General features: G+C 40.0%; 2 protein-coding genes across 3 annotated transcripts in view; both read left to right on the top strand.

The window, feature by feature from the left end:
- Nucleotides 1–9706, top strand: part of LOC131698616 (partitioning defective 6 homolog beta-like) — a 28913-nt gene extending 19207 nt beyond the window's left edge. For both annotated transcript variants that reach the window (XM_058991177.1, XM_058991175.1), the window contains exon 3: nt 5420–9706. In XM_058991177.1, the coding sequence (XP_058847160.1) occupies nt 5420–6273 (854 nt within the window). In that variant the 3' untranslated portion in view covers nt 6274–9706. The remainder of the gene's footprint in view (nt 1–5419) is intronic.
- A 3301-nt stretch (nt 9707–13007) lies between these two features.
- On the top strand, nt 13008–25581 carry LOC117432434 (biogenesis of lysosome-related organelles complex 1 subunit 4-like). The gene is made up of 5 exons (XM_034054402.3): nt 13008–13432; nt 14185–14256; nt 15103–15204; nt 16304–16438; nt 24906–25581. The coding sequence occupies exons 1-5, from the start codon at nt 13238–13240 to the stop codon at nt 25014–25016; spliced, it is 615 nt and encodes a 204-aa protein (XP_033910293.3). The 5' UTR covers nt 13008–13237; the 3' UTR covers nt 25017–25581.
- Nucleotides 25582–26720: the final 1139 nt, after the last annotated feature.

Raw genomic sequence — 26720 nt, 5'->3', positions numbered from 1 at the left:
CTAAAAAAACAAAATGAATGCAGAACAGTGGGCTTCTAAAATCTTTCAGATAAAGTGAGAATGTGCTGCTTTTTAATCTGGGAAACCATAAACTGCAGAAAAGCAGACTGCTCCAAATAGGAAACCGATATATAGTGTCTATTAAGCATGTTTATACAGGCTCTTTCCCATACACTCTTTTCCAGCGTGCATGATCAAAGCCAGATGTGTAGTGGTGTCCGTGGTGATCACACACCATATAAACACATGGGGGCTGCAGAACTGGGAGCACCTCTCCCAGCATAGACTACAGGATAGTTGCATATTGCAGTACCATCACCATGCCTTTTTTGCATTGAAGAAGGGTGTTCTCCATTATTTCCTTAATGGATTTGGTGATGTATAACAATTGTTATAGCCTCTGAATGTCCCTTTATTGTTTAGAACAGTGTAGTAATGCAGGGCTATTTGTTTGGATTTGAAGCCATCTTCATTTCTAATGAATGTAATTTGCAGTGAAAGAAAGAAATGTGAGTACTGTAGCATCAAATGTGCAGGCCTTCATAGCAAAGCCATTATACTTAATGGAAGGAAGTCTGATTAGCACGAATATTAGATTACCTTACATTAAGCGAAACCAGCCGTAGGCATCTTGTCACTTTCAACAACCTCAAAATGAAGTCCTGTACCTGTATCTTAGAGATGATACTCCTATTCTGACATTATTCTTCATGACTGATTACCTTTTACATGCAGTCAGAGCCCAGGCATGCAGCGAGTGCCATTGCCAGTGGCTTGTTTTCTTTTCTCTATACAATAGAGTGCAAGCATTAAAAAGCACGTGCCCCTCGCTTTGCCTTTGGCATCTTTCAGCACATTCTTGAGTCGAAACAGTAGATGTATCACTCTCCTTGCATACGGCAGATGTATCACTCCCATTGCGTATGGTAGATGCATCACTCCCATTGCGTACAGCAGATGTATCACTCTCATTGCATACAGCAGATGCATCACTACCATTGCGTACAGCAGATGTATCACTCCCATTGCATACAGTAGCAATTTGAACCAATGTTGGTTTTATGGGTCGCTTTTTAACGCAGTTGAGATTTTTAACCATAATGTTTGTCTAAGATAAAATCTGTGGTGTCTGCTGTGAAACTTTATTGGCTGTTTGAGACATTGAAGCAAGTCATATTTTAGTGCTGTGCAGTAGTATTGCACAGTATTTTATTGCAGCTTTTCAGAAGGTAAAAGAAGGTGAAGATTACTTGTTTTAACATACTTTGCAGGGCTTGAAGGATCCTGTATGTTTTTCACTTTAGTCTCCAGGGTAAAGAACAATAAGTGTTTTGTTTGATCTTTGTCAGTGCAAGCTCTTGCATGACACATCATTTGATCAGGAGCCATTGAAGCCTTTCAGGTGCTGTTCTCTTCTGCAATGAAATGCAGAGGAATAATGACTCACACAGGCTGAGTATAAGTAGGGTTCTGTAGAAGAAAAGTAGAATAAAGTGACATCAAGAGTTGTGCAATCTGGTGTGGTACAGTCCTACAGTATTGCTGTTGAAGTATTTTCACCTAGAGAGTGAAAGTGTCCCCACCCCTTCACTGGCTTCTTTCCTGTCAATACCCTATTCTTGACCATACGTGACATTTCAAAGACATTTTGAAAAGTCGCTGCCAAATCTCTGTTGACAAAACAAAGCTGAGCCAAGCCTGGTGTGTAGTTCTGCGACGGGACTACACCATCCTATCAGTTCTGCTTATGATCTGTCCTAAACGTAATGAAAGTAATTCAAACCTTGTTCTGTCTTTTGTCCATAGTGCAGTCTAGCAGGACTAGCTGTGTTTTCGTGTGATTAGATACAAAGAAAGAATCCATGTATCAGTTAAGTAAGGTACCTGGTGGTCCACTGCACAGAGATGACTCGCAAGGCAGCGCTATCAAAGCTTGCTGGGTCAGCAGCTTGCACAGCTCAGCGTGGTTTCAAGACATTTTCTTTATTTAAATGCACTACAACTGTAACCTGTGTCGCAAACCATTCCCAAACACTTTCAAATACAGCTGAAAGTTGCATGTGCACAGTATTATACAGCAGTGCACATGTATTAGAACACCCCATTGCTTCTGTTTTGATTTGTTGTGCATAGGAAATCACTGGAACTGAAAATCTTGGAAAATTGTCAAAATATGCAAATAGTAATTGTCTTATTTCATTGACTTAAATAGGCTACACATGCAATTCATTTAAAATAGTAAGATAAAATGAACACATAGCCACACATGGTAAAATGTGCACGACTGTTTAGAAGTTGTTTAAGATGCCTAATTAAAGCACAAAGTGGTCTAACATTTTCACACGAGTGCCTATATCACTGATTACTGACCAAAAATGTAAATTCTCACACCCAGAGGTGTTCGTGCAGGTAGGTATATAAAGGTTATAAAATGACAAACCTTGAGGTGTTCTAATAAATGTGCAAGCTGCTGTACGCACTGCAGTAAAATGAATTCAGAAGAAGCAAAAAACTAAACAAAAAAAGAAGCCAGTGATATTAATTGTTCATTTTATCTGTAAGCAGTATTTCAGACATGATCACAACGGTTGAAATGATTGGGTTCAAAGTAGATAGAAAGTAGGCTCTCCAGACTTGGAGTCTGTTCAGCAGGTACCTCCCGTCTGTACAGCAGGTACCTCCTGTCTGTGCTGTCTAATACAACTTGTTCACTCCCGGGACATGTTTCATTCCTTTTCAACAGCCACACCAATGCTGTAGGCTATGTGACTAAGAACATAATCAGCAGTGCTCCGAGACCGATCCCTTCAAGTGTTCCCTGGATCCTCTTGTGTTGACACAAACTAGGCAACACATTCCATTCAGCTGCCATTACCAACACAAAAGAGCTAGATTTTCAAGTCCATTGAAGTCTTTGCTCCTTGCTCATACATTTAGCTGTCTCTGTTGAGGAACCCTGCAAGATAACAGGGTTTCGGTATAGTTCCACAATTGCAACACTCTGTGAAACTGCCTTCATTCCAAAAAGAACCTGTTTTTGCAGTTGAAAATTAATTTCCCTCATCACACACACGCACACACCACATCACCTCAGCTGTGAATAATTATAAATTTGCACTGACACCTGACAGATGTTGAAGACTGATATTGAAGGGTTAATCTTGTGAATGACACCTTTATTTATTTCATTTATTTAGATCCTTAGTGAGGGATACATGTATAGTTAATACCTTGTTAAAGTTGTAATAAAAATGGAATGGCCCATCTGTTAAAAAATGCGGTCCCCTGGACTGTACCATCTATAAGACTAAATTGCTGCTTGAACAGGAGGTGATGCAGACGTGACTGAAATGCATAGAGTGTAACACAGAAAAAGGTTGCAGATTTGTTTCTGAATCTGAGATTACTTCAGGTTTAAGAACCAAAAGATTTCCTAATTGCCTCGGTGCATTCCGTACTTCCAGTTTCACGGCTCACACTCAGGATTACTCTGCTGAAGAACTTCACACCACACAGCGAATGCCTGGAGTTAATAATTGTCTGGAATAGTTTTGTGACAAATCAGCCTTGACCTTTGATACCGAACTTTGCAGTGACTCAGTAATCCAGCCGGGCTGTGAAGATTGTATAAGGTGCTGTGGAATTCGGATATTCAGGATTTCCATTACACGAAAGTAGATGTTAAAACTTCATGCTGATTTGAACTCGGCTCTCGCCAAGATAAGCACCAACTAAGACGTAGCTTTACAGTAAACTAATGTGATCCATATGCGTCTCCATCCATTTACGTTTCCTTCCATATGATGATGTAGATATCCTTCTGTCTGGTGTTAATGGCTGAAGTGTAATGCTGGCTCCAGGGATCAGCTTATTTTGCCTCCCTGGCGCATCAGCACACACAACGGCTGCGATGCTGGCTCCGGGGATCAACCAAAGTGCGGCCTCCCCAGCGCATCAGCATGACAACCGTCTGGATTGAGCTAAGTAGGGTACATCTCTGGGGTTTTCAAGTGGGCACCTTCCATCCTCAGTGTTTCGTCGACTAGCCCACGATACCTCAAGAGGGCTCGACGGTGATTCTGGCGTCCCAGCATCACCCCCCTCCGTCCCCCACTCAACTCAGCCCAGCTTACTTACCTGTCCCCAGCCAGAATCTTTCCGTCTCAACCACAGCCAGTTGCTGCTCCTCTCTGCTGCTTCAGATAAGTTCTTCACTGTGCGACGCAACTCTTGGCCACTGAATCCGACGTCTCTGAGAAACCGGGTTGTAGAGTGTGCCACAAATCCTCGACAACCCACTTCCACTGGGTAAACCCGAACTCTCCATCCTCGCTGTTCCGCTTCAGTGGCTAGTTGAGCATACCGCAGTTTCTTCCTCTCATACGCCTCATCTACAGCATCCTGTAATGTAATACAGCTGAATCAAAATTACATACTTAGAAAGTGCAATAAACATTCTCTGTCATTTTATTACAAGGGCAGCGTATATGTCTCAAGCTGTAAAAGCTGGATTGTTAAATTCCTTACTGAGTATTAGTAGATAATACAGTACCACCTCTGACGTAGGCATTCTGTACTTGTCATTAAGTGACTGTAGTGCAGTGTCTCTTCTGGTCAGATAAAGAATTGTTTTCATAAAGCTGTCCAAATATGGACCTGCTCAGTAAACCGTCACCTCAAGATAGCATTTCTAGGTTGTATTAAAAACAAAGTGGATTTCTTTTCTTGTATTTATCATGATAAAAGCTATTATAGCCAATTTCCAATCCAGTATGAACGGAAAAACAATTCTGCAAATTTGTACTGGTAAATTTAATAATACATTTCCTACCTACAACATAACAGTGAAAAAAAAAAGGCGTGGTCCTATCCTTCTCTGTACAAAGTAAAGAGAGCTAGCACCTGATCTACTGTACAGCAGGATATATTAACCAGCACTGCAAAGTCATTTTCAAATCACTTTTAATAATTATTAGTTCAGATCTGGATCAATACATCATTGTTAACACCACACATACAGCAATATTAACCTTTAACCCTCTTGGGTAATCATCCTCCTCCTTATGGTGCAGTGATCAGAAATGTATCAAAGCTTCGTTACTCTGAGAAAAGGTGGAGACTAAGAAGACTTTTAAAATGCTTACAATTGCTCACGTTATGTCGAACCAAACTAATTGAATTGTCTCCCACCACCCCCCCACCCCTTTCTTTTAAGTATCTATTTTTAACGGGTCTTGGCTGGATTTGAGCACTAATGGTTTCACTGCAATTCAGGATGCAAACAAAATACAACCCAAATTCAATGTATAGTGTTTACTGGAAAAAAAAAAAAAAAGTATACCTATTCCAATTTTAGATTGAAGCACTGCCATCTTGTGGAAAATGATGTAACTGCCATTTCGTTTCTTTTTCCCTACAGAGGAGGCTGACTATTCTGCGTTCGGCACAGACTCGTTGAAGAGGAAGAAGAATGTCCTCGCCACTGTCCTCCGCGCCGACAACAACCGAAAGAAACCTCCCCTCCTGATCAGCCTGCCACGCGACTTCCGCCCGGTCTCTTCCATCATCGACGTGGACATACTCCCGGAGACTCACCGGCGGGTCCGACTCTACAAGCACGGCTCGGAAAAACCCCTCGGCTTCTACATCCGGGACGGATCCAGCGTCCGGGTCACCCCACAGGGACTGGAGAAAGTCCCAGGAATATTCATCTCCCGCATGGTGCCGGGAGGCCTGGCTGATGGCACGGGCTTGTTAGCGGTCAATGACGAAGTTCTGGAAGTGAATGGGATCGAGGTGTCGGGGAAGAGTCTCGACCAGGTCACAGATATGATGATCGCAAACAGCCACAACCTCATTGTCACAGTGAAGCCTGCCAATCAGAGGAACAACGTGGTCAGACACAGCCGGACTTCTGGCAGCTCGGGTCAGTCTTCAGACAGCAGCACAAGCCACTATGGCTACACGGTGACCTCACAAATTATCCAGAACTTCCACCCCGAGGAGGCGGAGAGCGACGAGGACAACGACATCATCATCGAGGGGAGTGGCAAGCCCCAGCAGATCCCCAAAGCCTCCTCTGCCAGCGCCAGCTTGGGCTCTCTGACACATTCTGAGCCCTATTTCGGGTCCAAGCAGAATGGCTTCTCAGCCCTCAGCAGCAGTGCAGGCTCGCTTACAGCAGCAGGAGAGATTCAGGGTCGAGAGTCAGAAAGAAGGAGGAGTACAGAACGAGCGAATGTAGAAGAGGAAGGAACGGTGATCACACTATAGACCACAGCCTGCACTTGAAGGTGCTGGAGGTGCCATATTATTAGGCAGTGCCTCTGCATTGATCTGACATACAGTGTGTAGCCACTTTTTTACATTGTGGTTACTTGCGATTGTGAATGGAGGAGCAAGGGTAGTACTGGATCTATTAACAGTCGGCGCATAATAATATATATATATTTTTAAAAATGGGTATAAAAAGTCTTGCAATCCATATCAAATAGTTTTTTTGGGGCTTATTCTAATCTTAAACATTCTTTATAAATGCATTTTTGAATAAACTGTGTAACTATGATTTGTTTCATGGTAGTAATCAAGCAACACAAATGATCCTAAGCTAAAAATCAGGCTTTGGCTTTCCATCTCTTAGGGTTGTAACGAGAAGCTGGATGTGATTTCCAAACAGAATGGATGAAATGGAAAAATAATAATGGCCATTTTAATTTAGTTCAGAACGTTTCCAATGATCTGATACAACCTATCCTGAACACCTAATGCATGTCATGCTCAGAATGTGCTGTGCATTGTACTGTTAATCAGCTTGGAAAGCAGATTGTAATGATGTCTGCTGATCAGTATTCACACACTGTCCAACAATTGATCTTTTAAGATCTCTTCATGTTTGCTCTCAGAATTGTTTGTTGAACAAAAATGTTCTTAAAAAGAGCACAAGTGGTACAATAAAGAGAAGATCAAACATGCAGGTTAAAATACTTGCTACCTTTTTGAAGTTTCTTTTTTTCATTACTATTTAACAGAACATACAGGAGCTACTTTTACAGTCAATGTATTTAGCCAATGTATAAGATGACAAGACTGTCATTAACCTACATCTTCTCTTGTAGCTTACTGATCAGAAAATAATTGGATTTAGTAAAGTTACTGTATGTAATGGGATATTGAGATTCCTTTCAACTTCTTTTATTGATGTTCTTGGAAGACAATTAACCTTGTAAACAATGCACAAAAGGTGAATGATGCTGTGTATTCTGTATGTAAGCTGTGAATAGCATTCACCAAGGACCATGTAAAAAAAGACTAAACATAAATGCAAAAATGCTAGGAGAAAAGCACATCAGTTGGAATTGGATCTGAAATGTTGTTTAACATGGGTTACAGACTGTATAGAACCATGTGATTATACGCGTACACTTGGGGTGATACAGTTTCATTCCAAACAGTTTTGAATGGGTTTATTTGCATGGGGTTTTAATCAGAACGAGATTGAAACGTGTGTTTGTTTCATGGAAGTTTTTCAGGCATGTCTAGCACAAATTCTAAAGAAAAAAAGTATTAAAATGTAGCAGAGATTTGCATGTCAGGAATCAGAAATTAACCTTTGACAGCAAAGAGATGTATTATTCTGCAGTTTGACAGCTTAGACACCCTCTGCAGGCTGCTAACAACACGGGACAGCATACAAACATGATGTTAATTACTTCCATATGAAATACACCACTGAATACTGTAGAGATATTTTTATAGAAAGTTTTACAGAATGATCAAATGTATAAACCTTGTAGGTACTAGTGGTAGTTGCTTGCCCATTACTGAATACAACAGACCATTGGGGTTGTACAGGAAACAAGCTGCAGTGACGGTACAGAATATCATTGCTTTGTTTGTATTATCTCTTATTATCAGGACATTAAGTTGAGTTTCAGAGGAGGGACAGACCCCAGCACACAACACACCATCCTGTAAATACAACCGAATTGCCTTCCTTTCATTGCAGGCACCACCCCCATCCCCACACAGGGCTCTATAGGTACGATGTGTCAGTCTGGCTTTGAGAGTGTCGTTTGCTGTTGTAAGATGCTGCTGGGGAGTGGGTGCTATTCAGTTTTATTTAAACACTGGTGTGTCTAAATACAGCTGTGGTTTACATTTAAAAAATGATCGCTTTTTGATTTAGTAAAAAGAAAGGACCCTATTTAAATGATCCAAACAGATCTCCCACGGATCAAGACCAGTTACATCTCACTCACAAATGTATTATTATTATTATTATTTATTTCTTAGCAGACGCCCTTATCCAGGGCGACTTACAACTGTCACAAGATATAACATTATACAGATATCACATTATTTTTACATACAATTACCCATTTATACAGTTGGTTTTTTTTTACTGAAGCAATCTAGGTAAAGTACCTTGCTCAAGGGTACAGCAGCAGTGTCCCCCACTGGGGATTGAACCCACAACCCTCCGGTCAAGAGTCCAGAGCCCTAACCATTACTCCACACTGCAAATGTAGTTCCTTTGTGTGGGAGTCTTCATGGTACTGTTTGTGCTTCCCAGCAGTACTTGGGTTAACATTTACCTGAAGGGCACTGTTGCTTTTAGGTTCATTGTTAAACCTGGTCTTGCTGCAGCTGGTCCAGCTTCATTAATATGAGATGGATCGATGCTTCCAAAGACAGTGCTCAGTTCTGTTTCAATCCCATGCTTGCTAAGGTACACTCAAGTTCAGTGTTGAATGAATGAAATGCTGTTTAGTATTCATGAAATTGCTCCATTTGTTGGTTAACATCAGTCTAGAACAATTTGTTATAAATATCATTTTATTAATATGCTGAAATGACATTCTTTAAATAACTTCTTGAAGCGCAGTGAATAGGGCCCTGCATAGATAATATATGGTCCCATTCAATGAATTTGAATTCATATTTTTTTCTCTGTACATTATCCTATGATTTGTTATTGTGCCTCATTTTATTACAGTTTCATCACTCCTTGATATTAATAAAATCAGCAGCAATAACTACTGTATCTAGACCAGTGTAAAAATGACCACCAGAGTAAACATGGGCTGGATGTGCGCTGCCCCTAGTGGTCATGGCTGTACTGGCCTCATTACAGAAATACATTGGTGATTCTATTAAACATCAAACACAGTAATATATGATGGAACAACAACTAGAAATAAATAAATACAAATTCAGAGAGTATAAAGTATTCCTGTACGACTCAATCATACAAGTTTTATTTCCTGTTCCGTCTCAATTTCTGATTTGCCAATGCAAATATACACTGAAAATATTTGTCACTATATCTAAAAAGTACAAGTTTTGCAAGATGATTAAAAAAAAAAAGATGTTCTATATAAATGCTGTACATTTCCATACTGTGAATTATATTATTTTATCCCTGGAAGAAACGTATGCTGTACTATTGGAAAATAGGCTTGTATAGAAAATGGGCTTTTTACTTTTATGTTAATATTCTGTTATTTTTAAAAAAAAAATTAAAAAATGCAATGATTTTACTTGCTATATGATTCTGGGTATATACATTTTTAATGAAAGTATCAGTATTTTCTTATTACTACTGTATAATTTATATGTCACTTAATAAACCCTTTTTAAATGAAATAGATGCACATGTATAACAGCATCATTTATCAGCTGGTGAAATAAAGTAATATGTAGAATACATGCTTGTTGAGTTTCCTTTTTCAAGTTATCAAACCTGTAAATGTACAGGGAAGTCCTGCTGTATCTCTTTGCTGCTAGATTAATATACAGCTGTGGACAAAAGATTTGCATCACCTGTAGCAGTGGATCCCAAGCTTTCTCAATGTAGGGACCACCTTCGTGTTTGGATTTTTTCTACAGACCACTTGCCACAGATTTTTTCACAAGAGCATTTTGAGACTAAATTGTATGTGTGTAAGTACATGTAGAAAGTAATGTATTTATATAACGTACCTGACTATATGAGATTCCTGGGCTTGAATCTTTGCTACCAGTTCATCAAGGAATATCATTTTGCACATTGATAGTTTGATGGCAAAGTTCTCGTGTCTTTGTTTAAACCAGGGGTCTCCAATCCTGGTCGTGGAGGGCCGGTGTCCCGCCTGGTTTTTGTTCCAACTGTACCCTAAATTATTTAATTGGACCAATTAAGCTTCTAATACGCAATTCATTGCTCCAATGAAGAAATTCATTTGGAACAAAAACCTGGAGGGACAATGGCCCTCCAGGATCAGGATTGGAGACCCCTGGTTTAAACCGTTCACAAGTCAAGCAGCAAATATAGCCTCCTCTCGTTTCACATTAACTTGTGTTACTATATGCAGCTAACCTCTCTAAAAACGTATAATATGGAAATAGGGATATTCCTATATCCCTGGCAACTCTGTAGCACATTTTATATTACTGAAAATGAAAAGTACTAAAACTGGTTTGTTAGTTTGAATTTAGTCATTCCAGCCGAGGTACATTCAGTGCCGTGCGCTACTTGTATGCAGAGTGAAAAGGCTGGGTCAGACAGAATACTTGCTTTGTGAAAAGGCTGGGTCAGACAGAATACTTGCTTTGTGAAAAGGCTGGGTCAGACAGAATACTTGCTTTGTGAAAAGGCTGGGTCAGACAGAATACTTGCTTTGAATACGTGCAAAATGGCATTTGAATGATGGATCTGAGTTCTTGTAGTTTTATAGAGTGATAAAACAAAAATCAAGCTATTTGGTCACGCTGATAGTCGTTACGTTTGGAGATTGTCTGGTGAGGCGTACAAAGAAAAGAACACCATACCTACTGTCAAGCATGGAGGTGGTAATATCCTGCTATGGGGCTGTTTTTCCTCTAGTGGCACAGGAGATTTTGTTCCAATACAAGATAAAATTGATTCCATAGCATACCAAAAGATATTGGCCAATCATCTGAAACCCTCCGCTACAAAACTTGGTTTAAAGTGGAACTGGATGTTCCAACACAACAACGATCCAAAGCACACATCAAAATCTACTTCAGAATGGTTAAAGAAGAATACAATCAAGGTTCTGGAATGGCCTAGTCAAAGTGCCGATCTAAATCCGATTGAGAATCTTTGGTATGAGTTGAAGGCAGCTGTGCACAAGAGAAGTCCTCGGAATTTGAATGAACTGGAACAGTTTTGTGTTGAAGAATGGTCAAAAATCACTAAAGAATCATGCCAGAAGCTCATCGACAAATATCCTAATCATTTAAAAAAGGTTATTATTGCTAAAGGTGCCTCAACTAGCTATTAATTTCATTTTCCTTGTCAGGGTATGAATACTTTTGAATTAGCTTTTTTTTTTTTTTTGCAAAAAAAAAAATGCTGAAATAAATAATTGTTGACATCTATTTCTTGTAACTTTTTTCCTCTCCACAAAAGCAAAACTTTTGCTACAATTTTTTTTTTCCTATAATTAGATTGAGAAATTTCTAGAAATTATAAATTTCCATTGGGGTATGTAAACTTTTGACTACAACTGTGTATTAATTTATAAACACACCCGTAATAACAGAAAACAGATAGAGAAAAATGAGGACTACATACATATGTTATAATTATATATAATGTGGATAAAGCTGTTGTGTTGCTTAGCAATACATATTGTAGTAGCACAAAGTGTGATTGTGCAGAAATGGGTTTCTGCAAGAACTGCTTCACTGAGTAGCGCATTATGATAAACCCAATTGACTCTGACCTACTAAGCAATATATATGGCTTTGAGGAAAGCATCCTGGAGGTAATTAAAATTACTTTGTATAGTCTAATCTTGGACAGCTTGGTAATGTTGGATATATCAAAGAACTACCCTCATCTTTCATCACTGTTACACACACACACACACACACACACACACACACATATATATATATATATATATATATATATATATATATATATATATATATATATATATAGAAATTGAGGAAGTCTCCCTCTTAAATCAGACCACCAGTACGATGTCTGTCTGCTTCATCAGCTTCACAGAATGCGGCAGGTATGTGCAGAACAGCGACACCTGGCTGTCAATTATTATGCAGTAACATTTTATTTCAAGAACTTAATACAGGTGAGTTATGTTTTATTATTGTTGGAACGGGCTAGTCTGATACATTTATGGATTGCAAGCCGTTATGCATTAAACGCTGCAAATAACATGTTTGCCAAACATTGTGTGCGCTTCTTTAGTATTGGCCAAGTATGAAACCAATCTGTTTTCGAGCATGTGAACGCCTGATTGTTTAACCTATCGCGGTGTACTTAAAACGGTTCTTATCGTGGCGTTGCTTACAATTAAGAAATACAAAATGCACATGTGATCGCTGTGTACACTTTTTGCGGTGTTCGTGCGTCCAATGCATTTTAAAACAAACACTAAAATGTGTTTAAAATCATCTCAATAAGATAGGCTTCATTCTGGTTTTCTAAAAAAAACTCAAAAACAGTCTTTGAAGCTCATTTTTTACATTATGATAATGTGAAATGTGCTACTATTAATATGAATTAAAAATGTAGTCATTCTGAATGAATCCTTTTTTAATCTAAACGATTAAATAATAATATAACGACTCCCCACATGCATTCAAAATGTCATTAAACAAACTTTGCTTACCACAGTAGGCTACAGAATATGCATTATTTCAATAGTTGAAATAAACAAGAAAAAGTAGTGTTTTATATTGATTAGGTATGTACAAGAATCCTGCACGATTTCAAGCCTTTGGGAATTGTCTTAGGGGTACTGTACCTATAATTAAAGAAGCCCCTGACAGTCTTAACTTTGCTCCGAACCTCTACATACACAATGCTTTATTATTAACATTATTATTTTAATTTCCCCAAAATGCAACAGGTATACCTCTATCAAATTTCATGACAAACAAGCAGCGGCGCTGCAAAACAAAACAGATGTGTGGTTCCAAGTGACCACTAATTAAAAGTAACGACTGAAAATAAAGCAAGCACTCACAGTACGACAAGGTGCATACAAGCTAGTGATCTGACTTGACCCTTTCCGGACGGTGGCTGCAGTTTTTCAAACGCACCGTACACAGTATAGAAAGTGGTCTGACCGCTGTAGCGTGCTGGATAATACATCATTATTCTATTACGGAAGCACGTCGGAGTCCTCCATGCAAAAGAGGAAGAGCGACCGTTTCAATTGCAATTTGAAGTGGCCAGCTGCAAGTGTACTGCATTGGCGAGATGGAGAATTCGGTGGATTCGAGTAAAACCTGGGCTGAGACCAGCAACGCAGAGACGCAAGGGCAGGGGATAGGAAAAGGAAGAGGCGAAATTGCACCGGCTGCTACTGCTGAGGATACAAACAAGGACCAGTTGGTGGGAGAAGGATGTGATGAGGAATACTGTGTTTACCAAACCACAGATGCCAGTAAGGAGGTGAGAGGATATCATGAGATTTAAATGATGGTTGCCAAGTTAGGCGATCGCGTAATACGTTTGCAATATGCTGCATAGCATGAAGTTCGGCTAGTTTATTTACATTAAGACCTATGAAGGTGTCCGTGTATTTTAATGGATGGATGTTCAATCAACACATAAAAATACAGGCACAAGAGTTATTACCTAAATGCAGCACACAATTAAAAATCGTTTTCATTTCATTATTAAATAAGAGCACGGGGGTCTGACTGTTGAAATTGATCGGTAAGCATGTTGCAGATGTTAGGCGACATCTAAATTTGTCTACGGGGTCAAATTTATTTTGTGTACAGTAGTGTGCAAATTATTAGAACTCCTCAAGATTTGTTATTTGTGTTTTGTGTATACCTACCTGCATGGAAATCTATGAGAATTTCAATTTCCGGTCAGTAATCAGTGATATAGAAACAATAGGCACTCGTGTGAAAATGTTAGACCACTTTGTGCTTTAATTAGTTATCTTAAACAACTACTAAAAAGTGTCTTGCATTTTACCATTTGTGGCTCTGTGTTCCTTTTGCCTTACTATTTTAAATGAATTGCATGTGTGGCCTATTAAAGTCATCAATTACATCAGACAATCACTAATTTGCCTGTTTTGAGAAAGATTTTCAGTAACAGTGGTTTGATTTCATACGCACAACAAAGTAAGCGAGACTGCAGCGCCTCCGTGGTGTGACGCGTGTAAACGTATCCCTCTTCATCGGAAGGTTACAGGCTTGCGGGATAGCGTGGACGAGATGTTGACGAGGCTGGACGAGTTCTGTGGAATGCTCGACATGGTTTGTAGTTTGCAAGATGATTTCTTTATTCATTAATTGTAGGTTTCCAGTTAGTGCTGGCACTTGGTTGGCAGGTGTTTCCTTCACTTTGAAGTAGAGGCTGTAAACATTAGGGAAGGGGCATGTATCCCTCCAGAACAATAAAAAACCTGTAAAATCAGTGCCAACCATTCTATTATCCTATTATTGATTGTTCTTCACTTTTCCCCGTTAATTCAGGATATGCAAATATTCTAGATAAACTGCTTTATCCTGGTACCTTGGTGTCGGTCACATGATCTGATTGCTGCAATACCATTGGTGTGAGTTTGAACTGCAACACAGGAAGTGATTAGGTACCAGGAAGCAGCAGCACCTTCTCATCTATATTGTTGTTTTTGAAATACCTACATAAACCGAAAGAGCTTCAACAGAAGAAAAGGGGGCCAGTAACTATATCACTAGTGCTGAAAAGTTACGAGACAGTGGATTGTAAGTCCTGGTTAAGGTTAACAGTACAGTAGTAAGGAATCAAGTGAAGCTAATTAATCTGGCCACCACACTATATATACACTTCCTGTGCAGCGAGTATTAGGACCCCACGTCAGCTGTTCATTGCTGACTGTGCATGACATGTTTTTATGAATAGGAGGCTGTGTGGTCCAGTGGTTAAAGATAAGGACTTGTAACGAGGAGGTCCCTGGTTCAAATCCCACCTCAGCCACTGACTCATTGTGTGACCCTGAGCAAGTCACTTAGTTCACAAGTTCACACACCCTAGTCTCTGTAAGTCGCCTTGGATAAAGGCGTCTGCTAAATAAACAAATAATAATAATGAATACTGTTCTTTCTGTATTGCCTTATTAGATTCGCAAGGACTCTTCAGAGATTCTGGACCAGCATGTGCCTTTTATAACAATGAAAACAGCTGAAATGAAGAACGTTTATGCCAAAATTGATAAGATCGAGGTAGGCAGGGTTTTTAAGGGTATGCAGACACTGCTCAGAATCTTTCATTGCACATTAGATTGTGTCTACCGAAAATGATTGTACAAACTGTCCCAACAGAACACATTTTAACGCTATCTAATTTAGAGGAAAATGGTTAAGAAAGTTTGCCATATAACAAACTCAAATAATAGTCAACTAATATTCTCCACGTTCTCTGCCCTTCATCATTTGGAATTTGTATTTTATTGGTATTATTCTTTTATATCGACTAGAAATTCAAAACATCCAACTACAGAAAGGAAATGCAGAGCAAGTCAGACAGATTTCCTAAATATACTGTATTTGAAATAAGAGAGTTATATTAGCTTATTAAGACAAAAACTTTATACAGTGCCCTGAATGTGAGGAAGTCTTATAATATCCTACACTACAGTACATAACATGTAAAATAAGACATTCTCTTTTATAAAAGTTCTTAAAGGAATTGTGGCTAACAAAATAATTCTGTGATTCCATTTTGCACTTCCATTACCTCCACAGGTCTGAAATGCGCAGTTTTAATAAACGCATGTTATAGCACACATGTATTTAAATTCTAAAACATCATGTCTGGTACGCCTTCAGGTTAAAGGAAACTCTTGGTTTCTCTGCCTTAATCTCAGGTTAGCGGTTTGCACTCCCTGGGTCATTTCACCTCAGCAGTGTATTCTGGGTCAGAGCACGCTACTGGCTGGAAGCATGTCAGTCAATCTGGGAGGCAGCTGATTGGTTAATGACAGGGAAGATACCATTGAAGGGGTGGGGACAATTTTACCAACCAGGTGAAGTGGCCCAGCAAGTACAAGGCAATTTTCTTTAACCTAGCGTAGTACCAGATATCAGGTTTTGAAATGTAAATACTTCTTTGCTATAGCATGTGTTTCTTTCAAAACTGCACATTTCAACCTTATATATGAATGCATGGTGGAGGAATGCTATGGAGCTGCTTTGTTATACGATTGCTTCAGTAGGTTCTCAGCTGGTTTTATATTGGATTTGCTCAGAAGCTGAGCCGCGCTGTACTGTCCACCTGGCAGTGCTTGTACAAGTACACAAACAGGAGCCCCTGTCTCTGCAGGCGTTCGTGCAGATGGTGGGGACCAGCGCAGTGTTCCTGGAAGAGGAGCTTCTTCAAGCAGAAAAGGAGCACCGGGGGCTCCCTAAGACAGTCTGCAAAATACTGCACGCATTCAGAGCGCCGGCCGTCTTAAAGGTGAGCACAGTGTGGCGGTAGCCTAGCATGGAGTTATAACACCTGCAGCGTGTACCAGGGGAAATACATAGCATTGTGCAGAACATGTAAAATATGGTAAAGCTGTGTGGTCCAGTGGATAAAGAAAAGGGCTTGTAACCAGGAGGTCCCCGGTTCAAATCCCACCTCAACCACTGACTCATTGTGTGACCCTGAGCAAGTCACTTAACCTCCTTGTGCTCAGTTTTTCGAGTGAGGCGTAGTTGTAAGTGACTCTGCAGCTGATGCATAGTTCACACACCCTAGTCTCTGTAAGTCGCCTTGGATAAAGGCGTCTGCTAAATAAACAAGTAATAAAATAATAATAAAGCAGAGAGATGTATGACAATCAAAAACATGGCAACCCATGGTAAATTATTGTAAATGCATTGAACCATTGGACAAAAGCATGCTGCTTGGCTTTATAATTAGCTTTTATAGCTTCTTGGACATTTATCATGTACAGTGTGCATTTCCTGTGTTGATAGTTTTTAAAAGGTGTACAGCAGACCCAGGTGACACATACTCTACAGTGCAATAGAGAGGATTCATGCAACACTTTGTGAAAGGTGAAGTGCAGGATGATAGCAGCAGTTTCAGGTTGTTTCTGTAGTGCAAACTCTTTGTTTTGCATTCAAAAGTAATCCTCCCGGGAGGTGTGCAGTATTGAAAGGGTTAAGCCAGTGCGAGCCTTTGAGCTTGAAGCAGATACATTAACAGGACAGATCTGTGAGAGTGAGATTGCAGCTCTCCACCTCTGCTTCCAGCAGGGGGCGTAGTTGAGTAGTGATCGCTTGGCTATGAGACTACACAACAGACCAGGAGATATGAAACCTACGACCTGGTACGTTTATTTAAGAGATATTTTTATAGACTGGGTTTTTTAGGTTTTACCGATAAGAACTGAAAAAACACTGTTACCAAGTAAACACTAAAAGTACAACTGAGACCCTTTAAAAGCTAGCAGACTTTTGCATCCTGAAACTCGTTTCAAACAGCAACATCTCAAGCAGGCTAAGACAGTCCCAAATATAACCCAAGAATACATTTAAAAAATGACTTCATACACAAAAACATTTGCTCTTATTATAATGGTAATAATATCTTCTGAGTGGTCATTGGCTGTAGATAATTATTGACCCAGATTAGTGTTCTTGCCACAGCCAGTTATCCAGCAGGTAATGACCATTGCGTTGGTCATTAATGAATTACAGGGCAGAGCTAGGAGAGACAATGTCCCAGCTACAGCAGTGTGTTGCTAACCCTCTCCAGTGATCTATTTGTAGTACTGATTGTAATCTGTACCATATTAAAAATGTCTTGGATCTGAGTTTGATGTTTTTGATCAACTGTAAACATTTTACACATTTATCCCAGAATTGTGCTCTTCAGCTTGCTGTCATCCTGCATTTCATTATACCAGCATGGTTCAGATTATAGGTCAATTCAGACTAAGATCTAAGCCATCTCAATGGTTACAGAAAGCAAGAGTCTACTGTAATTGCAATCAGTTGTAATCATGTTTTTTATACTGTATACTCAGCAATGATTCGATCTAAAATCAAATCATTGTTACATACATTTATTGCTTTAGCTGTCCAAGAGCAGTCATAAAGGGTTAAGCGCGTTCCCACCGAGTCAATCTCCTACCCTGTCCCTGCTGGGGCTCTGTGCCTGCTGGTGGAGTCTCAGCTGTGCTTCCTGTCTGCAGAGATTATCCAGCAGTGACACGTGTGAACACGTTCCCTTCTCAGTCTCCAGGGGGCGCCAGCAGCGCCGCAGCCCCATATGAGCTCCATTAACCAGACAGAAGCCTCCCATCCCCCCACAGCTTGCTGAACAGCAGGAGGCTGACTGGCGCCCCTGCTGGCCAGCAGTGGAACTATCCCCACCAGCTTTCCTTTGTTCGAGGGCTCTGCCCACAGTCCCTGATATTACCTCAGCAGCAGGGGGGGTGGGGGGAGGCACACGGCATTTCCTTCCAAGAGCCTATTCAGATATTGAGAGATACGCCATTTTGAAATAGAGGTCTAATCACATAATCACAATATTCCCTTATTGTGCCTATTTTAATAATAACTGCGGAGACTGTCTGTGAGTTTCAGTTACAGCTGCCAATGTACATGAGGGATACACTATATTCAGTTTATTGAATACCGGTGATCCTTTAAGCAAATGGGTCTGAAATAGGTATTTTTAGCCATTTTTTCCTGGAATATAACTGTAAAATATCTTTGGTATTGGAATATACAGTACCGTGTATTCCGTCCTGATTGACTCGTATTAACGACAGTATAAAGCTACCCAACTTGTTGCAACATGACTTAATTAATAGAAACAAACTGTAAATTAGAAAAATTAAAAATGTTTCTCCTGTCTATTTACAGTAGTACAGCTACCCCATAATAAGGTCGGGCCCCAATGAAGACCACAACCCTATTAAAGGCCACATTTTGTCCACTGGCTGTCTTATTATTATTATTTATTTCTTAGCAGACGCCCTTATCCAAGGTGACTTACAGAGACTAGGGTGTGTGAACCATGCATCAGCTGCAGAGTCACTTACAATTACGTCTCACCCGAAAGACGGAGCACAAGGAGGTTAAGTGACTTGCTCAGGGTCACACAATGAGTCAGTGGCTGAGGTGGGATTTGAACCGGGGACCTCCTGGTTACAAGCCCTTTTCTTTAACCACTGAACCCCACAGCTTCCTAGGCTTAGTAGTGAGGGTTCACTGTATTTAGTGTGTGGGTGGTATGAAATTAAGACAAGATTATGTAATGCTGCTGCATCTTGTGAACGCTGCATTTTGCCTGAATTTGAGATTTTAGGGTCATTTTTATTTGTTCTAGCACAACATCAACTTACCAGAGGAATGGGGTGTTTGAAAAACTATTTTTCACTGCCGGTTAGGAACATTTAAAACCTTACAAACTCAAAGGAAGTTCAAATAACAATGTATTGAGACCAGGTAAGGATTGGTTAATTGACACACAATGGAATCTGTCAGGTATATCCTTTGTGTGTAACACAGCAAGTGCACAGCTCAGGTTAGCTACAATGTGTTTTTTTTGTGTTATCTGTGTGTTTGCTGAAGGTCTCGTTGCCATAACAGCAGCTACAGTTTCCACGGCTGTCTTTCTTGAGCATCGCCCTGCTGCAGGGTAGATCCACCGCTTGCCCTCCAGCTTGTTGTGGATTTTTCACTGCTAGCTGCTCTCCACTGCCGAGCACGCTGCAGTGTCTGTCAGCCCTGTGTCTTGACTTCATTCTCTCCTGAAAAGGCTTTTTCTGACTTGGAACATTTGCTTGTCAATTGGTCGTTGACAATATGCCCATCCTGAAAAGGTTTTATTTAATACCTGTCAACCCCCAGTTATAGTATGAAACCTGACAAGGCAACCTGGCCTTAACTATGGGAAAAACAGAAGAACTGTGAGCTGAGATTTGACATTTTTAATTCAAATTTACCATTAAAATAGGTAGATTGTACATATTCATATCTGTTATAGATAAATGAATTCAGTTTTTCCACAGTTGGATACATACACATTCATTAATAGATGTGTAGTATAGAGGTACATACTCACAAATCACGATTCACCCTTTCACTACTGTCTATGTGTTCATATATATCTATATACCCTAATGATCTCGTTACAACCGTTGAATATGTGACTGTTTATTTAAATAAGGGTTTCCACATTTTGATAAAGCAATGTAGCTTTTCCCTGTCCTCCTGCAGGACTTAAGTTTTTAGTAAATTAGTCCTATCATCTTCCATGTAGGACTTCTTTAAGTTAATATCCAATGCCTTTCTCATCCCCCATAGACCCCAATGTTAAATCCAAGTTTCAAGTACAGTGCTACAGAAAACAGTTATAAAATGAAAGACATATTCTTGACTAGCAATTGAACTGAAATGCTATTTGTAAGCAATCCAAATCCAAGCTTTGTTGCATCATTAGCAGCATGAGGGTAGATGAGCTCTTTGCATAGTTATAGAAGCAATGTCATGTCTTCCAGACAGCCTGGGGCTGCACATTCAGTCTGTTTATCTTAGCTGTGCAAGGTCTGCACCTATTAGTGAAGGAGTATCCAGAGTGTAATGTCAAGGCCTCGCTGTAACACAGCCACACAGAATGTCAGATTGAGTCCATGCACTTAAAATCGTATTTGTGATTCATCCAGGCGTGTTTGTCAGCTCACCCAGGCCGTGGATTAGAAAAATAATAACCAGGAGCAAGATCTCCAGTAAATGCACTTTCTTGGGGATTATAGGCAGGGAATTCCAGAGAGAAGCCAGCATTCAGGCTGTACAATTCAATTATCAGGTGTCTGAATTCAGTAAAACAAATTCAGGGCTAGGCTATCCAAATTGTTATACAGTAACGTATCCACCCATCACGTATCCACCTAAACCGCTTATCCTCCATGATCAAGATCTTCAGCAACCTTAGTTTATTATTGAACACAGAAGATTAGTTCAGAGATTGGAGATCCCACCAAAGTTTTTGTACACTGTGTTTGTTGTATGTGCTCCGTGTGCTGCCATTGGCGGTAGTGTCACGTGAGCTGTTCAGTGTGTTAACTTGATATGTAAATAAATCCTGTTCGTCTACGGGGGGCGTATCAACTTCAACCTCCGTCTCGATCTCCTTCCTGTCACTCGGCAGACGGCAACCCTGTCACAAGCATTAATACCCTGTATATTTCTAAACAAGGGTAATAAAAGCTGAATCTCAAAACAATAATTGTGGGAATATAGTAATTGTTACAGCTGGTATTTAAAACAGGATTCATTTATCCGACTTTACATATCCGCCCTTACTCTGGTCCCACCGCAGTTCGATAGGTGACGGATTACTGTGGTAACAGAATTTTGTTTTCTGAATTCTAAAAGTACTACTTTTTTTTAATGGCTTACAAGCTACCTTTTTCAGCGCCTTTGATGGAAGATCTAGTTTTTTTCTTTTTTTTTGGCCTCCTACTCTGTCAATAAGAGGTCTCGCCATCAATATATTTATAAACATAGAGTTGGTAACAGTGTGTGGCCTACAAACACAGTCTCTTTTCAAAGCCACAGTCTGACTTGAGGATCTCAACAGTGCTACTCCTAGTCAGTAGATGTTGTCTGATAACATTGGAAATGCACAAGGTTTTTTGCAGTCCTGTAACTGGCTTGGTATTTTGTATTTGCTGTTCTTGCATTACGTAAGGCACCTAAGCTGCAGCTTGAAGGAGCAGGGCCCCTGCCTGGTTCAAAACCGTTTCACTCCTCCCCTCCCCCACACCCTCACCCTGCCTGACTCACTCCCCCAGTGGTGAGCTGGAGCATTACACAGGCCTACTGCATCCAGCAGAGCCAGCAGGAACGCAGCGGCATGGGGGTTTATTGTAGGAGCAAAAGTGCTGATGCAGCACAAGGGCTTGTTACAAGGCAGAAGAGTCAGGCCCAGGCAGGGGGTTGGAGCTCAGCGCTGAGAGGCCTGTGGGCTACAGTTTGTGGCTGAGAGGCTTTATTTAGGTCGTTAGTGGCTGTCACCCACAGAAATGTAATACAATATGAAGCACCCTGTTTATCAAGCCTCTGAACAAACAGATGCACAAAGTGGGCATCGCTGTGTGTTGGAGCTGAAGAATAATGAGCTATGTGCCTCGTGCATGAGACAGCAGGACCTATTTTACATGTGCAGTAGATTTAGTACACTCCCCTCCCACCTCGTGTCCCAGTATATACACAGTTACACCTCCTGTTCAGGCCAGTCAAGGGGCCAACAAAATGTGTCCTTAATGGGGGCTCACTACTGAAGGGACATAGTCCAGGCATTTGTCAAGAATTTTACTGATATGTTTTCTAATTGTTGTTTTTATTTGATTTTAATCTAAATTGAATGTGTTGCATCCAAGTTCCGAAGGGATTGGTAGGGTTACAGCATGTTGGTCTTTTTAGACGGGTAATATGCAGTACCATATACACTGCTGTGCAAAAGTCTTGGACGCATTCAGGAGTTGCAATGTATATGGATGTTGTGAGCATCAGCGGTTTATTCTGCGTCTCCACTGGTGTTTTCTGCTGTTGTGGCAGCTTTGACTGTTGTTGTTGCTGCTTGGTTTGGGTGGGGGGAGGCCAGGTTTGTAGTTTAGCAATCTTTGGTTTGCGTTGATCATGGTCTTCAAGAACTTGTGATCATGGGAACTCAGGGTGAACTGTGCATGAGCAGCTGGTGTGCGGTGTTGTGGTGGCTAACCCATCACATTTACCCAGTGGTTCTCAACAAGGGGGGGGAGCGAGAAGCATTTATAGAAACGTTAGAGATTATATATCTCAATAGAAAGGCAATTTAAAAATCCTTTAAATTGATGTAAGGTACAGCAAGGTCAGATAAACAATGCGCGATTGAGACGTGAAAAATGCAGAGTAGAAACATGCAAAAATGTCAAGACTTTTGCTCAGCAGTGTATACCCATATATATGGTATAAACTAGTGGTGGGCAACGGCATGAAAATTGTAAATTGATTAATATCAACACACAATTGCAATATCAAATATGTACATTCAATTATAAACCTGAACATAACATGGACGTTAACAGATATTTACACGAGAAGCACTGACTTACTTTAACTTTGGGGCTTTGCTTCGTAATATCCATGGAGAAAAACAAGGTCTTGCTATGTTTTCCAATTCCATCGTGATCCACCTGGAACCTGTAATATTTCTGTATTCACTGCTCACAGGGTCGTTGATTTTCTAGCCATTCTGATGTCATTGAATCTGAAGCTTTTTTTTGGCTACGAGACTGTATTGTATCTTAATATAAAATAAACTTGATTTTAACAATAAAAAGTATGTCTCTGCGATAGAATCTTCTTTTAAATCCCACGATGTCGCGATATGGAATTATCGATAGCATATCACAATATCGATATTGGTGCCCATCACTAGTATAAACCACGACGGGCCGTGCGGTTTCCATGAAATATATGCACGCCTTGGTGGTGATTATCCCGAGGTGAAGCCAAGGGCCTTTAACCACCCAGGCATGCAGATATTTTATGGGTACCGCACAGCCCAAAGTGGTTTATACTGCTTAGAAAATTTCAAAGTTAAGAAAAGCATTTAAAAAGACTGTTAAAATACAAAAAAAAAAAAAGTTTGTGATGGAATTTAGAATATAGTGGTGTGTTGATTTATGTGCGTATTGATATATATATATATATATATATATATATATATATATATATATATATATATATATATATATATATATATATATATATATATATATATAATATATATAATATATATATATATATATATATATATCAGCAGTGTGGAGTACCTAGATTGCTCCAGTAGAAACCCAACTGTATAAATGGGTAATGCATGTAAAAATAATGTGGTATCTTGTAACAATTTTAAGTTGCCCTGGATAAGGGTGTCTGCTAAGAAATAAATAATAATAAAATATAATCACCCTTTTACCTATGAAAGAAGTAGTTTGAAAATCTGAATAAAATATAATATACATGAAACAGAGTGACATCAGTTCCATCTGATACAAAGACATTTCAGATGGCTGTATTGCATCAATATCCAGATCTGCTATATATATTATGATTTAAACATTGTGCAGGCTTGGATAAGCACCTACCAACCAAGCGCCAACAGTCAGCCCTCTATCACAGTCCGATTCCTAATAATGAAGTACAGGACGAATTCAGTGAACAGTCACCAAGGAATTCTATTATAGCATCAAAGTGAACATTGGCGTGGGGCACTGCAGCTTTAATGAACACAGCTCAACACATGATGAAAAGGTTAATTACAAAATAACTTTTACTTTCCACAGTTAGAGCCAGACTGTGTAGTGCAGCCTTATTCTGGGTTACACTCAGGCTCTAATGCACATACTGAATGAAAGCCAGTAAGAAAAGAGCCATTTTGTACAGGACGCAGCGCCAGCCAACTCAACACACTGTAACTGGTGAGTGACAGGAGCTGGACTGAGCAGACATGGAAGTGTGACACAGGGGAAAAACACTTCCATACACAACAAGGCATTGAGATGAGAGGCTTTGGTATGTACTGGTGCGTACCCAATGAGGCTTTGAGATGAGAGGCTTTGATCCGTACTGATGTGTATACATGTGTTGGACTGTGAAAATACATTTTCATTGAAAAAAATGATGCATTTTCAAAAAATGATATGTGGTTCTTCACTAGCTTAAAGAAAGCTACTTCCCCTAACGACCGGAGTGACCCAGAAGATACTTTCCTGAGGTTAAATGACCTAGGAAGTGCAAGTGTAACAGATTAATAGCAGTCGTCAAGTTTGCTTTTGAATGACCCTAGTTTTAGAAAAATGTTTCGCTGTAGCAAGTGCAAGACCTACAATTGTGGCTCCCCGTCACCATTCGAATTCTCTGTCTCTCTGTTTCAGAAACACGAATCGGCAACGCGGACGCCCTACGAGCTGCCGGTGTTGTTCCGAACAGAAGAGTTTTTCACGGCAGAGCCTGGCAGTGCGGATATGAAGAAACCGAATAGCTGACTCCTGTGCTTTCTGTGTAATGTGGTGCAATATTAACATTTACTTTAGAGAGGCAGCTAGGGGGAATTCTTCCCACTTTGGGCCAAGAATGTGTGGCTAAACTAATTTGCTTTTTGAAACAGGGTTCACAATTCAGAGTCAGGGTTAGTATATGTGCTAAAATCACATTTTTGATTTCTGTTTTGCTTTCTGAGCTTGATGTTGTGACTTGTAACATTGTTTAAACCCTCTTAGTGGCTGTGCCGCCATGCCTGTTTGACTCACAGACTGGTGGCAAGCGGGACTGGAAGAAGCTTACGTCCCTTTGGGATAGTAAACAAACTGAACTGTCAACACAGTTCAGATCAAATTGTGTACAGTATAGTCAATATTTGTTTATGTAAAATGGAACGTGATTGTAGGAATACTACTGCTTTACAATGGTTTTCGTTTAGGGCACCTTGCAGACTGCTGGTAATGATACAAAGAAATAAAGACTATAGATGTCATTTTGATATCTGCAAGATGCATGACCAAAATGTGAACCCTAATGCTACGCTTATTAAATGATGACCTTTTCCATGTTGTAAGGACTGCTGCGTTTTCATTTAGCTTTGACAAAGACATACGTTATTGTGCCAGGACATGCTTTTTAATATATTCTTTTCACATGGTGTTAATCATCCTGAATTATGTAAAAATGGAAGGTCTCATACTATTACTATAGCCTATAATAAGTACCAAAGTGACTCCTGGGGTTCTGAGAATTATTACTGTTTTCTGTAGACAGTAATGGTCTTTACAGCCCTGTACTTAACTTGCAGAATCTTACACACAGAACAAAAAACAAAAGCACACTCGGGAACGTAGGGTGTAGCTTTACATTTTCAATCATGATTGTTTCCTATTGAATTTACTCATACGCTGTTTTTGCTGAGTGCGGGAGCTGCTCTTCAGTTCCAGTTGGCAGATTACAGGTGCTGATTTAAAATGACTGCAGTGTATGGAACTCAAAAGGTCTTTCCAGGTAGCTCGTATTGAAACTGTAACCAGCTGTTTCAGACAGGCTCACGCTCCCCCCTGGGAATTCACAAGCTGCCAAGATATTTTACCTGCAACTGCTGTTTCAACACCGCTGTACGCAAACTCACAGAAAAAAAATACAGACACAGGTACGCTGCAGAGAAATCACTTGCGAGTGCGATCAGACTGTCCTTCAAATGACTGAACAGTTACTCTGTAACAGGGACTAGCTGACCAGTTAACTAGCCCAATAGTAAAGTGACACTCGACCTCAGAAACTGGTAGTTGACGTCACCCATCACGTGATTATGATGTAATAGTGAAGCGCGTGGGTTTCGGGTGGATGCAAGTGCAGTTGTGGTTGCAACCCATTAACATATTAATTACATTGCAGAACATTAACAACGACAATGTGTAATATAGTGCAGTGTAGTGTTACGAAACACTAGTCACATGTTACCAAATACATGATTTATTTATATTTTTATAGTGGCTAGTCCACCTAATCGACTTTTTTTATATCTACTGTTTGACTCAAATGTTATTTGTTAGGGGACGCCGTTTACAAAGTGATGTGTAATGTGCGGCCAAAAGCAATTAAAGACAGAGATCATTGGGGAATGGCTTCAGATGCCTTCTGAACCACTGACAGACTCTTCATGCGGAATCTGTGCTTTCCTGCCTGCCTATAGTTACGGCAAG

Source organism: Acipenser ruthenus, chromosome 18, assembly GCF_902713425.1.
Source record: "Acipenser ruthenus chromosome 18, fAciRut3.2 maternal haplotype, whole genome shotgun sequence".
Lineage (NCBI taxonomy): Eukaryota > Metazoa > Chordata > Actinopteri > Acipenseriformes > Acipenseridae > Acipenser > Acipenser ruthenus.
Note: the sequence above shows the minus strand (reverse complement) of the source record. Positions and strands in the feature narration are given on the sequence as shown.

Excerpts from the sequence above, each read along its gene's own strand:
- LOC117432434 (XM_034054402.3), top strand. The coding sequence starts at position 13,238 with ATGGAGAATTCGGTGGATTCGAGTAAAACCTGGGCTGAGACCAGCAAC. Across the intron at positions 14,257-15,102 it reads TCTGTGGAATGCTCGACATG|ATTCGCAAGGACTCTTCAGA; the intron begins GTTTGTAGTTTG and ends TTGCCTTATTAG. Across the intron at positions 15,205-16,303 it reads CCAAAATTGATAAGATCGAG|GCGTTCGTGCAGATGGTGGG; the intron begins GTAGGCAGGGTT and ends CTGTCTCTGCAG.